The 19,861-nt window shown below is 33.1% G+C and overlaps 1 protein-coding gene across 3 annotated transcripts; it reads right to left on the bottom strand.

The window, feature by feature from the left end:
- Window positions 1-7,159: 7,159 nt before the first annotated feature.
- On the bottom strand, window positions 7,160-18,560 carry LOC114425542. 3 transcript variants are annotated; one of them, XM_028392485.1, is made up of 8 exons: window positions 18,300-18,559; window positions 18,053-18,171; window positions 17,466-17,548; window positions 16,369-16,490; window positions 15,605-15,772; window positions 9,510-9,603; window positions 8,509-8,710; window positions 7,160-7,577 (listed from the first exon to the last, which is right to left on the bottom strand). In XM_028392485.1, the coding sequence occupies exons 1-7, from the start codon at window positions 18,322-18,324 to the stop codon at window positions 8,509-8,511; spliced, it is 813 nt and encodes a 270-aa protein (XP_028248286.1). In that variant the 5' UTR covers window positions 18,325-18,559; the 3' UTR covers window positions 7,160-7,577. The 3 variants fall into 3 exon arrangements, 1 of the variants encoding a protein (XP_028248286.1); XR_003669244.1 differs by lacking the exon at window positions 7,160-7,577 and having other exon boundaries at window positions 8,161-8,710; window positions 15,610-15,772; window positions 18,300-18,560; XR_003669243.1 differs by lacking the exon at window positions 7,160-7,577 and having other exon boundaries at window positions 8,585-8,710; window positions 9,439-9,603.
- Window positions 18,561-19,861: the final 1,301 nt, after the last annotated feature.

A 19,861-nucleotide genomic window follows, 5' to 3' on the forward strand; every position in this document is an offset into this window, starting at 1 on the left:
ACGGACTAATGAATGCAACCTATATATACTACGTCTCTCAATTTTGCGGAGAATTTAGGAATATTATAGTATTTCACTGAAAGGACACACAAGTGGCAATGATGAATATTTTAATTTGAAGTTTTAATTGGATTCCAAATTTTTTTCCCTTCTTTTTTCCTGAAAAAAAAAAATGTTCATCGAGTGATCAAGTCAATTACAACTAGACAACAAGAATACAAAAGAGAATACGTGGCTTCGTTTCACCATATAGAAAAGAAGGAACGCAATAACGACATCAATAGTTATAAAATGAAATTGACAGAATATCTAAATGACTGTAGATATTTCTACATGAAATGAAAAATGTTTTTTTCCATTAAAAATAAGTTTATTTTTTGGGAATCTCGAACATTTTTAGTTCCAAAATATATGAATGAAGCCAAGAAGTTAAAAAAGAAAATGTTACGTCTGAAAGCAAGAAAAACATCTTAATTATATATGAAACAATCCAATCTAACTAAAATCTTAAATAATAGACTATTTCAATTAAAAAATGAAAACTAAGATGAGATCTGAATCAAACTAAGAAAACGATGTTGGAACAGCCAACAGAAATATACATCAAGAATATAAATAATAAGAAGAAAAATATGTCTAAGAGTTATAGGATTGGTTTAGTAACGAAGAGAGAAGAGAGAAATTGTGGTTCGAGTTATTATGTTCACAAACTATGATAGACAAGTAACACAACAACAAAAAAAATACAAATTCTAACAACCTAATTTTTTTTTATTGGCCTAATCATATGGCATCAATGTTTAAATACTCTAATCTTTATTTGGATATTTCTTATGTAAAGGGCTTAGTATTTTAGTCACTCACTTGCACACACTCTTAAAGTTCGGCAAGGAAGAAGAAAGATTTCATTAAGAGGATATAGGTACAAGGTACCTATCCTTAATTACAAACACAATACCAAAGCACTACAAATAACAATAGCAATAACAATAGTGTTGTTGTATCCTCATACCTAACTTCGATACTGGAATTTACCGTACACCTACGAAAAGCTTATGAGTGCTAATATGTGGACATTTTAATGCAAAGTTTGGGGTACATTTTAAGGGATACCTACCCTTGCAAACAAAAGTTTGAGGACCCGAATTCTAAACCTAATATGTGTTCATTTTAGGATGAAGAATGCTATCAACACATTCACTAACATCTTTTTTATTAATTGAAATTTATTAAAAAAAATTATAAAATCAAAAAGTGTAATTCATTAAATAAGAATTAAACTCATAATTTTTATAATTTTCAATAAATTTTAACTGATAACAAAAAATGCGCTGACATAGTATGCTAGAGAATATATTTCTATCATTTTCTTTTAGTATTAATTCCTCTTTGTAGTGCTATTCTACTTTTCATTAATATTCCGAAAAATATGGTTCACAACATGTTTGGTATGATTAGTACAATGTAAATACCACCAACATATAAAAAGCTAACATTTCATACGACAAATTGGAATATCTTAAATGTGTTGGAATATTTAGCAACTAATTAAAAAAAATAAAATAAAAGTAGTGTTGGATCGAATAGGAATAACTTTTTGCTTTTGGGGTATCCGACAGACCCACGAGTGCTTTTGTTGTGACAAAGTATTAAGCAACGAGTTCTTGTAGTACTAATCCAAAACGTTGATTTAAATTAAAGTAAACCTAGACCTAGTTGTCGTTCGTGTTATCCATCAATAAGAGGGTTGAATTTCTTGCTATCGTATTGTTAATTAACTAAGCAAGATTCCATAATAAAGTCACTCCGATCTTTGCCCCATAAAGCGAAACTTTTCTTTTACTTTTTATGTTAACAACGTGCTTTGCGGCCTCAACTGGGACCTAATTAGTTAGCTTATTTAATTAAAGAAGTGCATAATTGTAATTAATTAGCAAAAGAGGCCATGTAACAATTAATTCCAGCTTACAGGCAACAAGGAGACAGAAAAAGTTAGTAGCCTCATCATTTTGTTGACTTTTCTTGCTGCCTATAGAGTATAAATGCTTTATAGATCAATGTCTAATTGTTGTGCAAAATCTAGGACATGAAATCCCAACATTCACACAGTAACACTATGAATTAATTATGTCTGTGTTGATAATTAATACATTTTATTACAAGAATAACACTTGATTAATTCAACTATGATACCATATATATAATCATAACCAAATCGTAACTTCTTTGTCGCGCTTTTCCGCAAATCCTAAAGTTTGCCGCTGTATCTCTTTGTTACCCATTGTTTTCCACTTCCAAACATCTTGATATTAGTTTAATTGAAAGTTATAAAAAAAATTACCTAATTTGTTAAAGTTTGAATGTTGTGCTCGTAATTAACTAAGAACTTATACTGTTTAAGTTTGATCGAATTGCTTTGGAGGATTTTGCTGACCTGAGGGATTCCTTTTGCTTTTAGGATCAGAACCTATCTTCTATTCATATATAGCCGAATAAATCTATAACCTAACATAATAATTAGATGCTCGGGGGCATCATAAATGAGTGTCTTCGACAACCACACTCAAAGGGAATAAGTAGTAAAAAGAAAAGCAAAATTTAAAGTCGAATCTCGTCGCAATGAGTTAAGTTTTTTTTTTTTTTTTATGGTCAACTATATAATATATTTATCATATAATTGCTTTCAAAACTTAAGGTATGAAGTAGGGAGAATTCTAAAAAAAAAATAAAAAAGTAGGACGTGTCGGAATTTTGTGGATTAGTATTGTATGATTATTAGATTAATTTTTCATTATAAATATGAAATTAAATTTTGTGGTTTTTTAATTACTAAATATTAGTTATTTGAACTCATGATTAGTTTGACCCTCACTTTTTTTTTTAAATCAAAAGTTTAGATGAGTTGGATTCTAATGATTTACTATGGACATGACCGATGTTGAAATACAAATATGAAGGTGAAGTCTCGTACTAGATATAAATAATAAAGTATAACATCTTATAAGTGAAAAGATCAACAAACCTAATGAATTAAAGTTTTAGACTAAAGTGTGTTGCGCTCTTGATACATTGATGAAAATCTCTCCGTAATAGATCATGAAATATGAAGTCTCACATTAGATATATAGAAATAAGAAAGTTGATCACCATATAAGTTAAAAGACCCACAAACATAATATTTTAATATTTTAAATTAAAATGTAATGTCATTTCATTTATGTGGTACACTCAGGATCTATTGGTGAAAATCACATTCACTAAGAATGTTCTCACATCAACAATAGATATTGAACCTACATGCATAAGATATAAATCTATTTTTAACCAACTATATTAACATTTGTTGGTCACTTTGACCCTCACTTGTTAAGTTAAATAAAAAGTATATATTGTCTTATGCTAGTTATAAAATCATATTGTCTCACATTAAAAAAATTTATGAGGTACAATTTGTGGCAAACTGTAATATGTAGAGGAATTATTTCTCATTTGTTCATAATTTTGAATTGAGACCGTAATCATAGAATCAAGGTTTTCTTTAATGCTAAACAAAGATTGTGGACATGAATTATGAATTCTTTTAAGGTACACAAATTCCAAATTTTCCTTTAATTAATTTGTGTTATATGAGCATGTCACAATTATACATCATTATATTTTTGTAAAATGAATCAGGGTGTTGATTGGTTTAAATTATTAGGGATTTTAAAAATCAAATCAAATCAATTTTAAGTTTTTTTTTTCCTAAATAGAAGGAGATTTAGCCCCTTAATCAAGAAACAAAATCAATTTTAAAAGTGTGTTTGACAAGATACTCAAGAAGCTTGACTTCCTTTGACTAACTTATAAGCTAGTTTAACCTGTGTTTCATAAAACTAGCTTATAAGTTGGTTAAAGCTTAAACTAGTGGAAAAACTAAAAACTTATAACCTAAGTATCTAATTGATTGAATTGAAATTGTTTGATAAAATTAGTTGATAAATTTAAAATGATATAAAAGATTATAATTAATTATTTGATAAAAAAAATATTTGAAATAAATTAATGAGGATAAAAATGAAAAAAAAGACTAGTAACTTATATACTAATTTATTTTTATAAGTTACTTGAAGTAGTTTATGAAAATAAGGTAGAAACTATTAAATATTAAAAATGAACATAGCAATATTATCAAAAACAATGTTTTATGTTCAATATTAAGTATTGTAAAAATTATTATTATGTTAAAAAAAATTAATAATATCATATTTTAATAATACTAAATAGAAATAAAAATAATAATTTTCAATTAAAATATATTAATAAAAATAAAATATATTTTAAAAATAATATACCACAATAATTATGTAAGGTAATATGTCAAACAAACTGATAATATTTCTGTCTTGGTTTATATATTTTGGTTCAAATTGAACTAATTAATAAAATTCAATTATCTTGATTCGAATATCAACTTTAGCTTTTATTCAGAATTTGATGTGCCACCTAAACCATTCAATTCAAATTCTGTGTTCTTTTTATATGCACAATACAAAGTTTATTTAGCTGGTTCCTTGGCTACAATATGACTTTGTTTTTGTTTTTCTAAACCATCATAATTAAGGATTTTTTACCATTTGATGAGACCCCAAAGTATTGTTATAAATTTCAGTTCTTTAGATAAGTTGTGGAATTAATTTTTAGTTCAGAGTTTAGGACTTAATTAGACTTAAAACTCTTAATCTCTCTTTAAATATGTATATTATATGAAAATTGAACTTAGATCTTTTCTCATAAATTTAAGGGATACTCGAGCTACACTCACTAGGTTTGCATTGCCAATTTTTGTGTTTATATTTGTTATTGAAAAAAGATAACATCAGGGTGTCTGTTGAAATAGGTCCAACAAAACATCTTTTTTTAAGGATAAGTGACAGTTAGTTGAGGCTTAAACACCAGATAAAATATGTCAATTGTGAAAGACTTACAAAAATATCAAGTCAAACTCTAAACATCCGTATCACCTATTTTATACTTTTAGTTTAGAGACTAAAAGATGCAAATTATTTGAGTATTGTTATATATAATTAACGGACCTAAGCTTGCAACGTTGATTTGTGTGGAGTAGGGGGAGCAGGGAAGATGTGAAGGACAAAGTGAAGGGAGACATGAAAAGGAAATTAGGTAAATGCATGAAAAAGTTGAAGCACCTTGCGATGACGTTGTGTTTTTTCTTACTAATTTTTATTGGCTTTGCAATTATTATAAGAATTTAATGTTTATATACTAATAACTTTACACTGTTATTTAATCATAAATTATCATTAAATAAATTTATTATACAAGATAAGTTGTAGTTAAATGATTATGAAATTTTTTTATATTGTTAGTCTATAAGTTTTTTTTTTTCTTATTACAATGCTGCGTAAGTGATGGTTATTGGTTAGTGATAAGTGAGGATTATTTGAGCTAATGTATTACGGTGAGGTATTTTGTACTGCAGTTAATTTTGATATTAATGAAACATTTGAGTTATTTGCGTGAATAAAGTTGTGTTAGAATTGATAGTTGGTACTGTAAAATGAATTTTAGTAAAAATAAAGAATGTAATAATAATTTTGAAAAAAAAATATCAAACTATCTCTAATGAACTAACCTTTTAAATTGAAAAAAAATTATTTTTTTTATCTTGAATCACAGATTATATACATCCCTCAACCAACTGGGTTAAAAACTAATCATTCTTACGATATGTGATTGTTATTAACCCAAAAGAATTTTTACATGTTAAAAATTAAACACAAACTCTCTTATTAAATTAATTATTTTCATGTATGTGAAGAAAATGAAATATTACTTTAACGATCAATTGAAAAAAGTTAACAAAGATGTTACAATTAAATTAAATTATAACTATATATCCTTAAAAAATTTCATTACCTTCTGAAACCATCTTCACTAGCATATGGTAACCACCAACCATGAACATTGATTTTTCTATTTTCATAAACTTATTAGGACCAGCACTATATTGAACACCAAAGCACCAAGATAGAATATCCAACTAATCCACAGTACCTATTTGGTATCAAACAATTGCACAGTCAATTGAAAAGCAGATCCATTTTCAAAACAAGCGAATATACATTCAACTTAAGACCATTATGGCTCTGAATCTTAATACATTCGACCTATGAAGACCACCATTTATGCACGAGTCAAAGTAGCAAAGAGTAACGAATGGACACATTCAAAAACAATTATTATGATACCTTTATTAATTTGTGCCCCACCCACATCCACTGACATCAATCTTACTTTTTCAGAGTCACACCAGAAGTGCTATCAACTATCCAAAAGAATTCATAATTACCAATTTAAGCACAATGCATAACAGAAATCAACTGCTAAGAATGATTTGAACCCCCCGAAGATAAGTTAAGTTTAGATACAGGCATACAAAGGAAAATTCGGACACCATGTTATACATAGCTACTCTTACTTAATCATCAAATTGTTGTTCCATCCCACATAATCACATTTATCAACTCAAAAGAAAGTTGTGGAAATTCTACCAACCATTATGATATGGCCTCCCAGGAAAACAATTCCGCTACTAGATTTCATAAACCAAAACCATCACAACATTATGTATATGTCCAAGATGCACAACAAAGTTAATAGATAATTGAGTTCTTTATGTATATTGTTAAGGATTTGATTTCTGACTGTGTATAGAGAAGACTTTATTGAAAGAGTTAACACTCACTTCATTGATTTCTATGCCTCAAAGGAATTGGTCTCTTACTATCATTGAAGAATATATTTGGTAAAACCAAAAAAATAGATGTAGGTGAGGATTTCAACTTAGTCAAGCCTTAATGAAGCAAACAACATTATCATATCACCACAAGAATACATCATGATACATAAAGGGGAAAGATCCTGAAACTACAATGTGTGACAACCATAAAATTAACAATGCGGATTTCCCAGATTCACACACGGAAAAGGTTTATGTTGCGTTAATTCTTAAGACCCAAAGGAGTATGAACAAAATTCAGTTTTAAACTCCATGGCATTGTGTAAATGAAATATGCGAGATAATTCACATACAAAAGACTTATGGAGCCATAGACACTATTAGATGATCAGAACATGGTGTCAAACTATCAATATATAAAGCAAGAATGCAGCAGCACCTCCTTTACAGTCTCATTTCACTGCACAAATTTAGAATATTAAACATGATTCATAGAGCTTAACCATCCATTCATGATAAGAAGTGCTCATACAGACACTAAAGCTGATGAGGATCAACAATTACTAAGAAACAACTATGAAATGATAACATGACCAAATCTGATTTCTGATAAGAATGAATTACATTATAGCTCAACAAATTGATGGAATGTTAGAAAATCAGTCCTAGCCTCCTAGGAATTTATACTTTTCCATGTCGCCTCCATTTGGTGCCACTTGGCATGCTTAGGATGTGGCTGTCACATAGCATGCTGACGTGAATTTTTGTTTGACGCATCAACGCTTAACGGATCTAATTTAACATCAGGACTAAAAATGCTGGCAGAAACCAAAACCTGCCAAAATTTTTTAAGGGACCAGAAATTTATTAACCCATAAAAATAATATATTCACATATGGTAATAATGTTTTTTTTTTTAAAAAACATGTACAAGAAATTCGCAGATAAAGGCAATCAAGTTTGAGTGCTGTTTTTTTACACCCAAACAGTGCACACACTCACTTGATACCTCTTATTTATCTTTATTGTTTTGTTTTTTCTCCTGTCAATTGCTTGTCTTTTTATCCTTTCTAGTTTTTTCTTATCTCTTTCTAAATGTATACACTCTTGGATATCAATGGAATTTTTTTCCCACCAAGGACGAAGACAATACAGATACATCCTTATTTTGAATTAGTGTTTCAGAGCTTTTAAAACATCTGAAAGTGAAGCCAACTAGGAAAGTCTGGCCATATTTGGCACGAAATTATTGCTTACAATAACCGATTAACTTTAGGAAATTTCTCTTATGTTTCACGGATATTTTTAAATTTAAAATTAGATTTAAATAATAGTGTTTCAAATAAATTAAAAGCATAAGATTAGCTAGAGAATAATCTCTAAAAATACTCTCTTTTAAAATTTATAACAGTGGCAGATATCCATGACTCCTCTTTACCATTTATTTTTCTTCCATTCAACCTAATGAAGCAAGATTTTCAACTTTGACAAACACAAAGCTGGTGATCTCAAATGGCATGGAACATCAACCCTATTAGGGTTGGCCTAGTAAGTTTGAGTAGTTACACAAGGTCTTAAATTCAAATTTCATTATCGTAATTGTATACACAAGACAGGATCAGTTGGGGACCCTTCAGGGTAAATTTTTGTTGTGGTTCCAAAATTCAATTGGCTTGAAACTTCGAGATATACCATAAGTATATCATTAGAAAAACACAACAAAGAGTTCACGGGTGTTTGACACATATGCAAGCAAGAACAGATACCTAGCTAGCAGTACCCTTGACCTGGTGCAAGGTTTCTTCTATAAAGTTCACAACAACTGAGGACAACTCTCCTTGATGATTACTGAACATATGCTTAGCTCCTCCAATGACATGTAACTTATGGTTTTGTATGATCTTGGCAAACTCAAATGCATCTTCAACAGGAATAATTTCATCGGAAGAACCATGAATTGTAAAGACCCTGTCATAAATGATGCGATTTGACATTTAGCACACCTATGCATAGGGTAATTTCATAGCTTCATCAAGAATTGCTGCTAGAAGCACGACCTTCCTACAATGTAACTACCCAATTCTATTACCCAAGAAACAATGTTTCTCCTACAATGTAATAATACTTTACAGAAATTTGCATACCATACTAGTTTCCCAATAAATCAAAATCAAAGCGAAAAATAGTATCCAAACCACACACACAAAAAAAGAAGAAAAACAAAGTATAAAATATCAAGAGCATATTCTAATCTTGAAAATCCTCATTTCATCATAGTTTCCCAATGTCACAAAATAAATAGGTAGGAGTTCTTTTCATGAAGCACCAAGTACCAACTCTACAACATACAACATAAATTATGGCTGCTGGTAGAAGTCAAACAGGAAACCAAAGATAAAACAATAAAAATATTTCATTAATTTTTAATTCTCTCAAGCAGAAACTTGAAAATTTTTAAAGAATTATTTTTTGTGCTTATTTTCTATATATGATTAGTTTGACAATACTACAATCAACCTATTAAAATCAAATTTGTTAAGGGAATTCTTTTTATAAAATAATATGGAAATGTTCTAGAGAAAAATTCTTAAAAAATTGGACTTTGGCTATGAAAGAATAATTCAGGTGATCCAGCTTTTGTTGGATCTGCTTCAGAAATATTTTTTCGTGAAACTATGTAACATCAACCCACTTACTTAATCAACAAAGAAATGCAGCGAGAGGCAAAAGGTGGTAGCAGAAGGGACCAAACAACTTATTCATTCACCTGCATTCTTTGTCAATCTTAAGGCATGCTTCATGTATATTTATACCCAAGCGATCCATCAAACTTTCTTCAGTTACACGGAAATCAAAACTTCCTGCAACATAAGATGTCCTCAGATGATCATTTAATAATAAAATAACTGAGTACCAATGTGTGAAAGAGACAGAAACAAAGAATGCAATGTCATGTACCACAGTATCCATGATAGTCATCAAGCCTGTAGAAAAGTTTATCTGAAGTCCCAAAGTTGAATCAATTTGCTAGTATTGGACAAGATTGTTAATGATTACTACTGCCTAGCTTTTTCATCTTTGTCCCTTATCTTTTTCTTTCTTTTTTCATCTTTAGAGGTTCATTTTATTATCACTAACCACAGAGCGGTGGTAAAATAAGGTCGTGAGACTCTTATTTGCCACCCTATCTAGTCTAGTAAGAGCATCTACAATGTTTGGTGCAATAAATACCAACAATCACTCGTCTTTAATTGATTGAGGACTTGCCTGACGTGGTAATCTTCCCACAACAAAGGTGGCTTTTGTCTGGGTAGATTATTTGCATATGTTGATCGTGTATGCTGCGGCTTAAACTAAAAGTTAATGATGAACAGGCCTTCATTTCCTTTAGGTATTTTATGTTCTTGTTGGTTAGAAGAGAAGTCTTCTCTTACTCTTGGTCGCAGGTGAAACTTTGACTGTTGCCTTTCAATTAGAACTTCATGCTGGGGAGATAAAAGGTTGGCTTGGTGGTTGAAACAAAAAACCTCAAATCCAAATTTTAGCATAAACTCATATGGAAAACAAAAGAAGTCATGGTTCTGGACAAGCTAATTAAGTATTGTCAGAGAAGTCTTATAACTGTTTTAGGGCAGTTAAAGGTAGTTAGTTAGCTAGTCTTTAGCTATAAATACAGACTAACTGCCTAGAATTAATTATTTGGTAATTATGGTGGTTGGTTAGGGAGGCTAGGCTCTAATCCCTAGATTTATCTTTGCACCACAAGATTAATAAAACTAGAGTTTTGGCCAGATCTATCACTGCTATCAGAGCAAAATTTTGATCCTGAACCGTGAAGCTATTCATGGTTTCAACGCGAGGAAGCATGGATGCGCGCGTGGAATTTCTGGAATAAGGCTATGAAGGCATGATCAATACGCCTGAGGACGTCGCGAGTTTGAAGCGTTTGTATGAAGATGAACGCATCTAGCGAGCGGAGTTGAAGGAACAATTAGCGGAGCTAATGGTGACGGTGCGGAACTTGCCGCGCACCAATCATGGAAGTGGCAATCGCGACCATGCAGAACGCCAGAATCGCAATTATCACGATCACGATTGAGATGCGAAATGGTGGAAACTCAAGATTTCGATTTTTGATGGAGAAAATGCATTTGGCTAGACGAATAAGGTGGAACGTTATTTCAAGATTAAAGGCGTGGAGGAAGAAGATCGAATCCATGCAGCAATGGTCACAATGGAAGGGAAGGCGCTAACCTAGTACCAATGGTGGGAATTTTGCACGAAAAAACCCTAATTGGACCGATTTCAAGCAAACTGTGATTCAGCGATTTCAGCCTTCGATGAACCAAAGCCCCTATGAGCTACTACTCAGTCTGAAACACTAAGGAATAGTAGAAGAATATCGCGAAAAGTTCGAATTATATGCAGGTCTCCTGAGAGGAACAGAACCTGAGTACTTGAAAGGGATATTCCTGAATGGGTTGAAAGAGGTGGTCAGGGCAGAGCTGAAGTTGCATCCAGTAAACTCTCTCCCTGAACTGATGGACTATGCGCAACGAATAGATGAGAAAAATTCACTAATAGAAAAAGGTAACTCTGGAAGAAACAAAGGGGGTTCAACTAGAAGTTACAGTTCCTCAAGAACTATAACATGGGATCCAGGAAACAAAGGCACCACGGAAAAAACAAGAGAGACGAGCTCGAGCTCAAAGTCAAATAGTGTGAAGTCCACTAGAGCATACAGAGGTAGGCCTTTTAAGAGGCTTTCAGATGTTGAGTTCTAGTAGAGGGTAGAAAAAGGGCTTTGCTACCATTGTGATGGGAAATTTAGCCCTGGTCATATATGCCCCAATAAACAATTCCAAGTCCTTATTTTGGGAGAAGGACAAGATGAAGAAGACGAAAAATAAGAGGAGGCAAGGCATGAGAAACAGCTACAGAGCATTCAGCTGTCCCTATACAGCATGTCAGGATTAACTTCAAAAAAATCCATCAGACTTTGGGGCAAAATTGATGAAAATAGAGTCATTGTATTAGTGGATTGTAGAGCCTCTCATAATTTCATTTCAGTTGAAGTATTAAAACAACAGCAAATACCTGTCACAACTACTAAACCATATAATGTGGAAGTAGGGGATGGACGAAAAATCAGGTGTGAGGGAGTATGCAATAATGTAAAATTGCAGATACAAGGAATGCAAATCTAGCAAGACTTATTTTTCTTTGAAATGAATGGAGTGGATGTGGTATTAGGGATGGAATGGTTGGCATCCCTAGGTGAGATAAGGACAAATTTCAGAGAGTTAACTTTGAAGATACCTACAACTGAGGGGTCTTTCACCCTAAAGGGAGAACCTGCAATGGCCAGATCTGCTGCTTCATTGAGGTCCATTGTCAAGGTCCTGCGAAATGAAGGAGAGGGATTCCTGTTGTGCTGTCAAGACCTACAAGCTGTACGAGAAGCAAACCTAATGCCTACATGGATGGAAGGTATTCTTAAGGAATAGAATGAGGTATTTCAGGACCCTAGTGGTCTTCCTCCTTCAAGGAGACAAGACCATAGCATTGAATTAAAAAATTGAGCTGGAATCCCCAACATAAGGCCCTATAGGTACCCTCATTATCAGAAAAATGAAATTGAGAAGCTAGTTGATGACATGCTCAATTCAGGGGTTATTCGGCCCAATATCAGCCCTTATGCAAGCCCTATTATACTAGTGGAAAAAAAAAGATGGAGGATGGCGATTTTGTGTGGATTATAGGGCTCTCAATAAAATAACTGTCCCCGATAAATTCCATATACCTATTAGAAGAATTAGGGGGTGCAGCAATTTTTACTAAACTGGATCTCAAATCCAGTTATCATCAAATAAGAATGAAGATATTCCAAAAACTGCATTTAGAACCCATGAGGGCTATTATGAGTTTGTAGTAATGCCTTTTGGTCTTACGAATGCCCCTTCCACGTTCCAAGCCTTAATGAATGAGATCTTGCGGTCATACCTAAGGAAGTTTGCCTTGGTATTTTTCTATAATATCCTCATCTATAGCAGAAGTAAAGAGGACCATGGGACTCATGTGAGAGCTGTCCTATCCCTATTGGCTGAGAATAAGTTGTTGATCAATAAGAAAAGGTGCAGTTTCGGGCAGAGTCAGTTAGAGTATTTGGGGCATATAATTTCTGGGGAAGGTGTAGCTGCAGATCCCCAAAAATTAGAAGTCATGAGAAGTTGGCCTACTCCTAGCGATGTGAAATCCTTAAGGGGATTTCTTGGACTCACTGGGTATTACAAACGTTTCGTTCAAAACTATGGTAGAATTGCAAGGCCTTTGTATAACTTACTAAAGAAAGATGGCTTTAAATGGAATGAGGAGGCTGAGGAAGCTACCAGAAAATTGAAGATTGCAATGGCAGAAATTCCTATTCTCACTATATCTGATTTTACTCAACCCTTCACTGTGGAGACTGACGCGTCTAATAAGGGATTAGGGGTAGTGCTTATGCAGCAGGGGAGACCATTGGCTTTTCTAAGCCAAAGTCTCTCCAATAGGGCTCAGAAAAAGTCAGTTTATGAGAGAGAACTCATGGCTATTGTGTTGGCAATATAGAAATGGCGACACTACTTAATGGGCTGCAATTTCGCTATATTGACCGATCAGAAAAGTCTGAAGTTTTTAACTAATCAGAGATTACTTGGTGAGGATCAGTTTAAATGGAGCTCAAAGCTAATGGGGTTTGATTTTGATATAGTTTATAAGTCGGGATGTGAGAATAAGGAAGCTGATGCATTGTCTAGAAGAATGACATATTCGGCCATTTCTATGATCAAATTTTTTGATGAAGATGGGGAGTCTGAAGTTTTGGCAGACCCGAAACTGAAAAAAATTATGCAGGAATTAGTGGTAAATGGATCTGCACATCCAAGATATTCCTTGCATGATAAAAAATTATGATATTCATTCAGGGTTTTTCAGAACATTTAAAAGGATAGCAGCCTTAGTTTATTGGGAGGGTATGAGGCAAGACATCCTACGATTTATGGCTGCATGTGAAACTTGCCAACAAAATAAATATCAGGCCCTATCTCCAGCTGGTCTGTTGCAACCTCTCCCTATCCCTACACAGGTTGGTCTGATATATCTATGGATTTCATAGAAGGACTACCAAGAGCACAAGGCAAAAACGCAATTCGGGTTGTGGTAGACAAATTAACTAGGTATGCTCATTTTATCCCCCTTAGTCACCCCTTCACTGTAAAGGACATAGCTGATCTATTTGTCCAAGAGGTTGTGAAATTGCATGGGTTTCCAAACACCATCATTTCTGACTGGGATAAATTTTTTCTAAAAAGTCAATTTTGGAGGGAATTATTCAAATGTGTAGGAACTAAATAGAAATTTAGTTCAGCATATCACCCTCAGACGGACGGCCAGACTGAGGTGGTCAATAGAGGAGTGGAAACATACTTAAGATGTGTTACAAGGGAAAAACTAAAGCACTGACCTTCCTGCTTAAGTTGAACAGAATTTTGGTTTAACTCTAACTATAATAGTTCATCTAAGCTCACTCCTTTCAGGGCTCTATATGGCAGAGACCCACCCCAATTACTTAAAGGCACCACTGTTCCATCAGCAGTAGAGGAGGTCAATAGAATGACCCAAGATAGGGACTCTTTGTTGGACCAACTCCGAACTAAATTGCTTAAGGCTCAGGACCAGATGCGAGCCTATGCCAATAAGCACCGTAGGGATGTTAACTTGGCTGTAGACGATTGGGTTTACCTGAAATTACAACCGTATCGGTTGAAATCTTTGGCTAAAAAGTTGAATGAGAAATTAAACCCTAGATTTTATGGATCATATCAGATTTCTAAGGTCATTGGTAAAGTGGCCTATCAGCTCAACCTACCACCCGAGAGTAAAGTCCATCCCGTCTTTCACGTGTCTCTATTAAAGAAAGTCATTGCTCCTAAGGTGAAACACCCCAACCCCTCCTCCTATGCTGACTGATGAGTTGGAATTAAGGGTAGAGCCTCTTGCTGTAAAGGCTGTCAGAAACTACCCTGCAGGCACAGCTGAAGTGCTCATCCAATGGAAAGATTTACCTGACTTTGAAGCCACATGGGAATCGATTTCTGTTATGAAGCAACAATTTCCTGCATTTCACCTTGAGGACAAGGTGGCTCTCTTGGGGGGGAGTATTGTTAGCCTACCTGTAAAGCAAGTGCATAAAGGAAGGACCCATGGCAAGTATAAGCGGAAGCCAGAGCAGCCAGAACCAGCGTTAACTGTAGCTGACTAAGATCAGTTACAGCTTAGTAGTTAGTCTTATAACTGTTTTAGGTCAATTAAGGGTAGTTAGTTAGCTAGTCTTTAGCAATAAATAGAGACTAACTGCCTAGAATTACTCATTCGGTAATTATGGTGGTTGGTTAGGGAGGCTAGGCTCTAATCCCTAGATGTATCTTTGCACCACAAGATTAATAAAACGAGAGTTTTGGCCAGATCTATCACAGATTTGCCAAGAAAGAAGGATTGACGAAAGAATAGAGAGGAATTATATTATTCAAGAATCAAGAATGAAAGAATGAGTATGAGATACCCTGGCAGTTTGAGGAACCTGGACCCTCCCTAAACCAATTCTGAAATCTTTTCCTTAGTTACAGTTACAACAGTTACAATAATTCCCTCCTCCTCTTAACTCATTTTTGGGTTCCTCCTTATGTAAACCTGTCTAATAGGAAGCCTAACTCTATCAACAAACCATCAATAGACACTGAATATATTGATATATCTCTCAAAACATGCTAGACTCCTGGCATTAAAGAATAACCCTGAGTAAATGAAACTATGAAAGGTTACCTGACCTCCTCTTCTTCACATCAATGAAACCATCCCTCCTGATTCTTTCCAAATAATCTTTTCCAAGGTGTTCTTCAATGCCTGCCTTCATATCATAACGCCCAGAGAGGTTGACAACTGTTTTAATGTCACTATATTTTGAAGCATATAGAAGCACTACGCCACCTCCTGCGTAAAGATACAGAAAACCATTAGTAATAGTTCAACCATGCATGCAAACTTTATTTGGTCAAAAGATAGACTTGTTAGGTTCCACCAACTACAAATGAAATGCAATAACCACCCAAATGGAATAGGAATTTTCTCAACCTTGGTCCTTACCCAACTGGGATCTATAGAATACCTTTGCTCATATAATACAAGTTAACAACTATGGTAAAACGAAAGATATTGACCATGTTTATTTTTAGAACGGTTTGAGAAATATAACCAAAGTATTGACTTTTCTAATGCTAGACGTTTTGACTAGGTATTATGCATCAATTAAATGAAGTTTGAATCTGCCTTTATATCACAAGTTACACAACTCTTCATATTGCAGCATTCAAGGTTGCAATCTTAACATCCAAAGCATGGTTAACATGAAATCATTTTGATAAGGATAGTTCTCATCATTTTTCAGGCATATAATGAAATATGATCGATGAATGATTGGATAAATCAACATAGATAATCATATATCTAAAATGATATTTAGATCTATCTTTCTTAACTTTTTCTTGTTGGTAGAAATATTTACCGATTTGGAGAAAAAGTCAACCAACCTTTACTATGACCAACAATTGCACTGATTACACGGTTAGATTCATGGAAATGTTGAGCTACAGCATGTAAATCATCAACCTCGGTCCAATAGTTACCAAACTGAAACAAACCTTCACTTTCCCTTCAAGGAAAATCCAAGAGCTAAAGTTAAGACCAAACTAAGAGTGGAGCAAGGCTAAAGATCAAGACCAGATGACAGAAATTTTAGCATGTATAATGCAGTGTAAATGGAGAAACTACCACCCCAGTTTACACCAAGCAACTGAGTTCCTTCCAAGCAACAGGTTGGGTATGCTTGGGTACATATCCAAATTTCTTGGGAGCAAAAAAATTGTATGTGGCTTGAGACTTGGAAAAGAAATTATAAGGAGTACCAATACTGTATCTGTATTCATGCAACATAGAGCAGCATACGCAGTGACTGAATCAGATCTCAACAATTACACTATTGAAATTATAGGTAAATTGAGTTACTGAGGATGGTACATACCTACACTCCTAGCATGATAAGACTCCTAAAACAATACAAAGATCCTAATATCCTAGCAACTAGAACTACAAGAGTAATTTCAATATTAGTTATGATAAACAAAAATAGCCTCTGATACCAAAGCAATCACATTAGAGGATCACCTATATAACTTTTATGCTGTTTTAATGATCAAACTATCATATTCATTCATTCAGTGACGCATGATGTTGGTATTCACAAAGTATCAGTATTTTTACCATTGAGAAAGTATCAGTATTTAGTATCACATTAGCATGTGACCAAATTGATAAAATAAAAAATAAAAATATTCAAACCACATGCTGCTTTTCATACACGTAGTCATCTTGCACCTATTATTATCCATTGAAAACTGAAGAGCCTAGAATGCATCTCAAAAAGAGCAACCAAGATAAAGAGGGTCCAGTCCACTTTTCTCTATTTCTCAGTTTTTAGATTATCATTTGATAGTAAAATTCTGAAACTCTAATACAATTTAACAACCATTTACAGTAACATGCAAAGCCACCTAAAAAACAAACACGTACTTAATATGTTTAGACTTTAGACAAGTAATGGTTATACTCTGCATTGCTATAAACTTACCCATTTCCAGAAAAGTCAAAACGGAAAGAACTAATTTTTGCATTTTCCAATGCAACAGCAAGGTTCAATATGAGATTGGTATCCTAAAAAGAAAAAAGAAAAAAATAATCAGGCACTAAAGGAATTAAATAATAATAATCCACTCCCATATTATAAATTAAAGTATACAATTATTGATTTTAACTCTCAGTATTCTATCAAAATTTTCTATCTTCTCAGTTTTGGATGCATATTTCACATGATAAACTTGCAATTAAGCAAAAAAAAAAAAAAAATCCACTTAAAAATCTCAAACTATTGTGTGTGTGTACAGTGGTCTCATCATCTCATGATATTTTTTAATTATAAAGTTTAATTATTTTTTGCGTTACCATGATAATAGTGTGAAACATTCACTAGGAACTAACTAATGACCACCTTTGATAGCATCTCTCTTCTAGCAACGCTTTTTCCATTTTCCATTACATATTAAAAGCTATCTATTTATATAAAATATACATTTATACTGTGATAAAATAATAATAAGAAAAATAATAATAAAAGAATAAAAAGGCTTAGCATATGAAAGAAAGTAAGAAAGTATTAACCTTTGTGCATCGAAAACCATGGCACAAGATTACAATGTCCCTGGTTCCAGATTCATGCAATGTGCCCACAAGCTTTTCACCGTGCTTGTTGGGTATTATGACTCTGTGTCGCTGAACAGCTGAAAAAGCAAATGAAATACCAATCATCAAATTTCGTCAGTGAAAAAAAAAAAATCAATTCTGAATGAGCGTGTTGGTGTTGTGGATGCGATGAGTGGTGAATGTAAATCTCGCAAAACTCACTCACGTGGGTTTTGTGGAGGCAGAGCCATCTTCAAGGGTGGGTTCCTATCTTCTCTGCGTTTCTGAGTGGCTGTAAGGTAAATGCAAAACTGCAAAGAAGACGTCACGTTTCAGAAAATTGGCAATTTTTCGAAATGGCCACCAATTGCAGATCACAGTGTGCAAAAGAAAACATTCCCTTTTCTTTTGTTATAGAAATAATTGTGTTTTGGTTATAACCAAGTATCTCACGGACTAAAGTCAACAATTAATCTCATCCAATAAGTGTTTGTCCATATATCAAACTCATCAACGTCTACTTAAAAATATATGATTATTTAAGAGATTGACATCTTTTAGTAATAGATGTGTTTCTTTATATATCAAACTCATGAACATGTATTTAAAAATAGAGTTATTTATCACTTATGTTATATTATATTGGTAAAATAATTGTGTTTGGGAGGTTTTAAAAAAAAATTAATAAAATGAGTAGTAATTTTCTGTTTTTTTCATATGTTTCTCTAAAGTTTAAAATACTTTATAAAAAAAATTATTTTCTCCTTTTTTTTTAAGAAACAACTCTAACTCCTTAAAGAAAATTATTTTTTTTATAATATTTGTTTAAGTTTAAACAAATTGGTTCTAAGGGTATGTTTAGTCCTTTTTTTTTTGTAACTTTTTTTTTGCTTAAAGGGAGAAGCTGAATCAAACATTTTTCATAAAAAATTCTGAAAAATCAAGTAACTTATCTTTATATAATAAAATTTGAAAAAGAAATAGCTTTTAAATAACTTAGTAGGAGGAACTTTATCGAAACTTCATGTAAACTCCTTTAAGATCTCCTCTTATCATACGAATAACTTTCTTCATCTCCACTTCTCATTCCAACTATTTTAGCTATTGAAGCATTCTTGTTCACCACCAAAGAATATAGTCTTGAATATTTTCCCTCAACAGTACTTTCCCCTAAAGCCAAAGGCCACACCAAAAAGATGTAAAATTTTCATCTCCTACCTTTTTACAAATCAAATTAGAAAATCATTCATTATATTCCAACTCTGAGGATTTTATATCCCTCCACCATTGAGAACGCATACTCCCCCTCCTCTCCCATACTTGTGCCTTAAAACCTTGTACCATAATGATTGGCACTCTACCTTCATACTCCACCTCCATTTCTCCATAAGGTTATATTAAATGTCTTTATATATTTTATCCCAAGACCCCTTTTCTCTTTCTCCATACACACTCTCTCCCAAGCAACCCAATGAATTTTATCCCCCAACTTCCTTCCCACCCCATAAAAAACTTCTAAAAAGAGATTTCAGAAAAGAATGATACCTAACGGAACCTTGAAGAAGAAGAAAAAATAGAACAGGAGGGATATCAACACTAACTTGAGCAAAACCATACGATCTCCAAAAGAAATATGTTTATTATTCCATGATGTCAATCTTGATCTCACTTTATCCAACACCACCTATCAAGTAGACTTCTTATAATCTGCCCCAATAAGCAACCCCAAATATCTAAAAGGAACGGAACCAACTTTACAATTAAAAACATACATTGTTGCTTGTACCC

The sequence above is a fragment of the Glycine soja genome, chromosome 9 (assembly GCF_004193775.1).
Source record: "Glycine soja cultivar W05 chromosome 9, ASM419377v2, whole genome shotgun sequence".
Classification (NCBI taxonomy): domain Eukaryota; kingdom Viridiplantae; phylum Streptophyta; class Magnoliopsida; order Fabales; family Fabaceae; genus Glycine; species Glycine soja.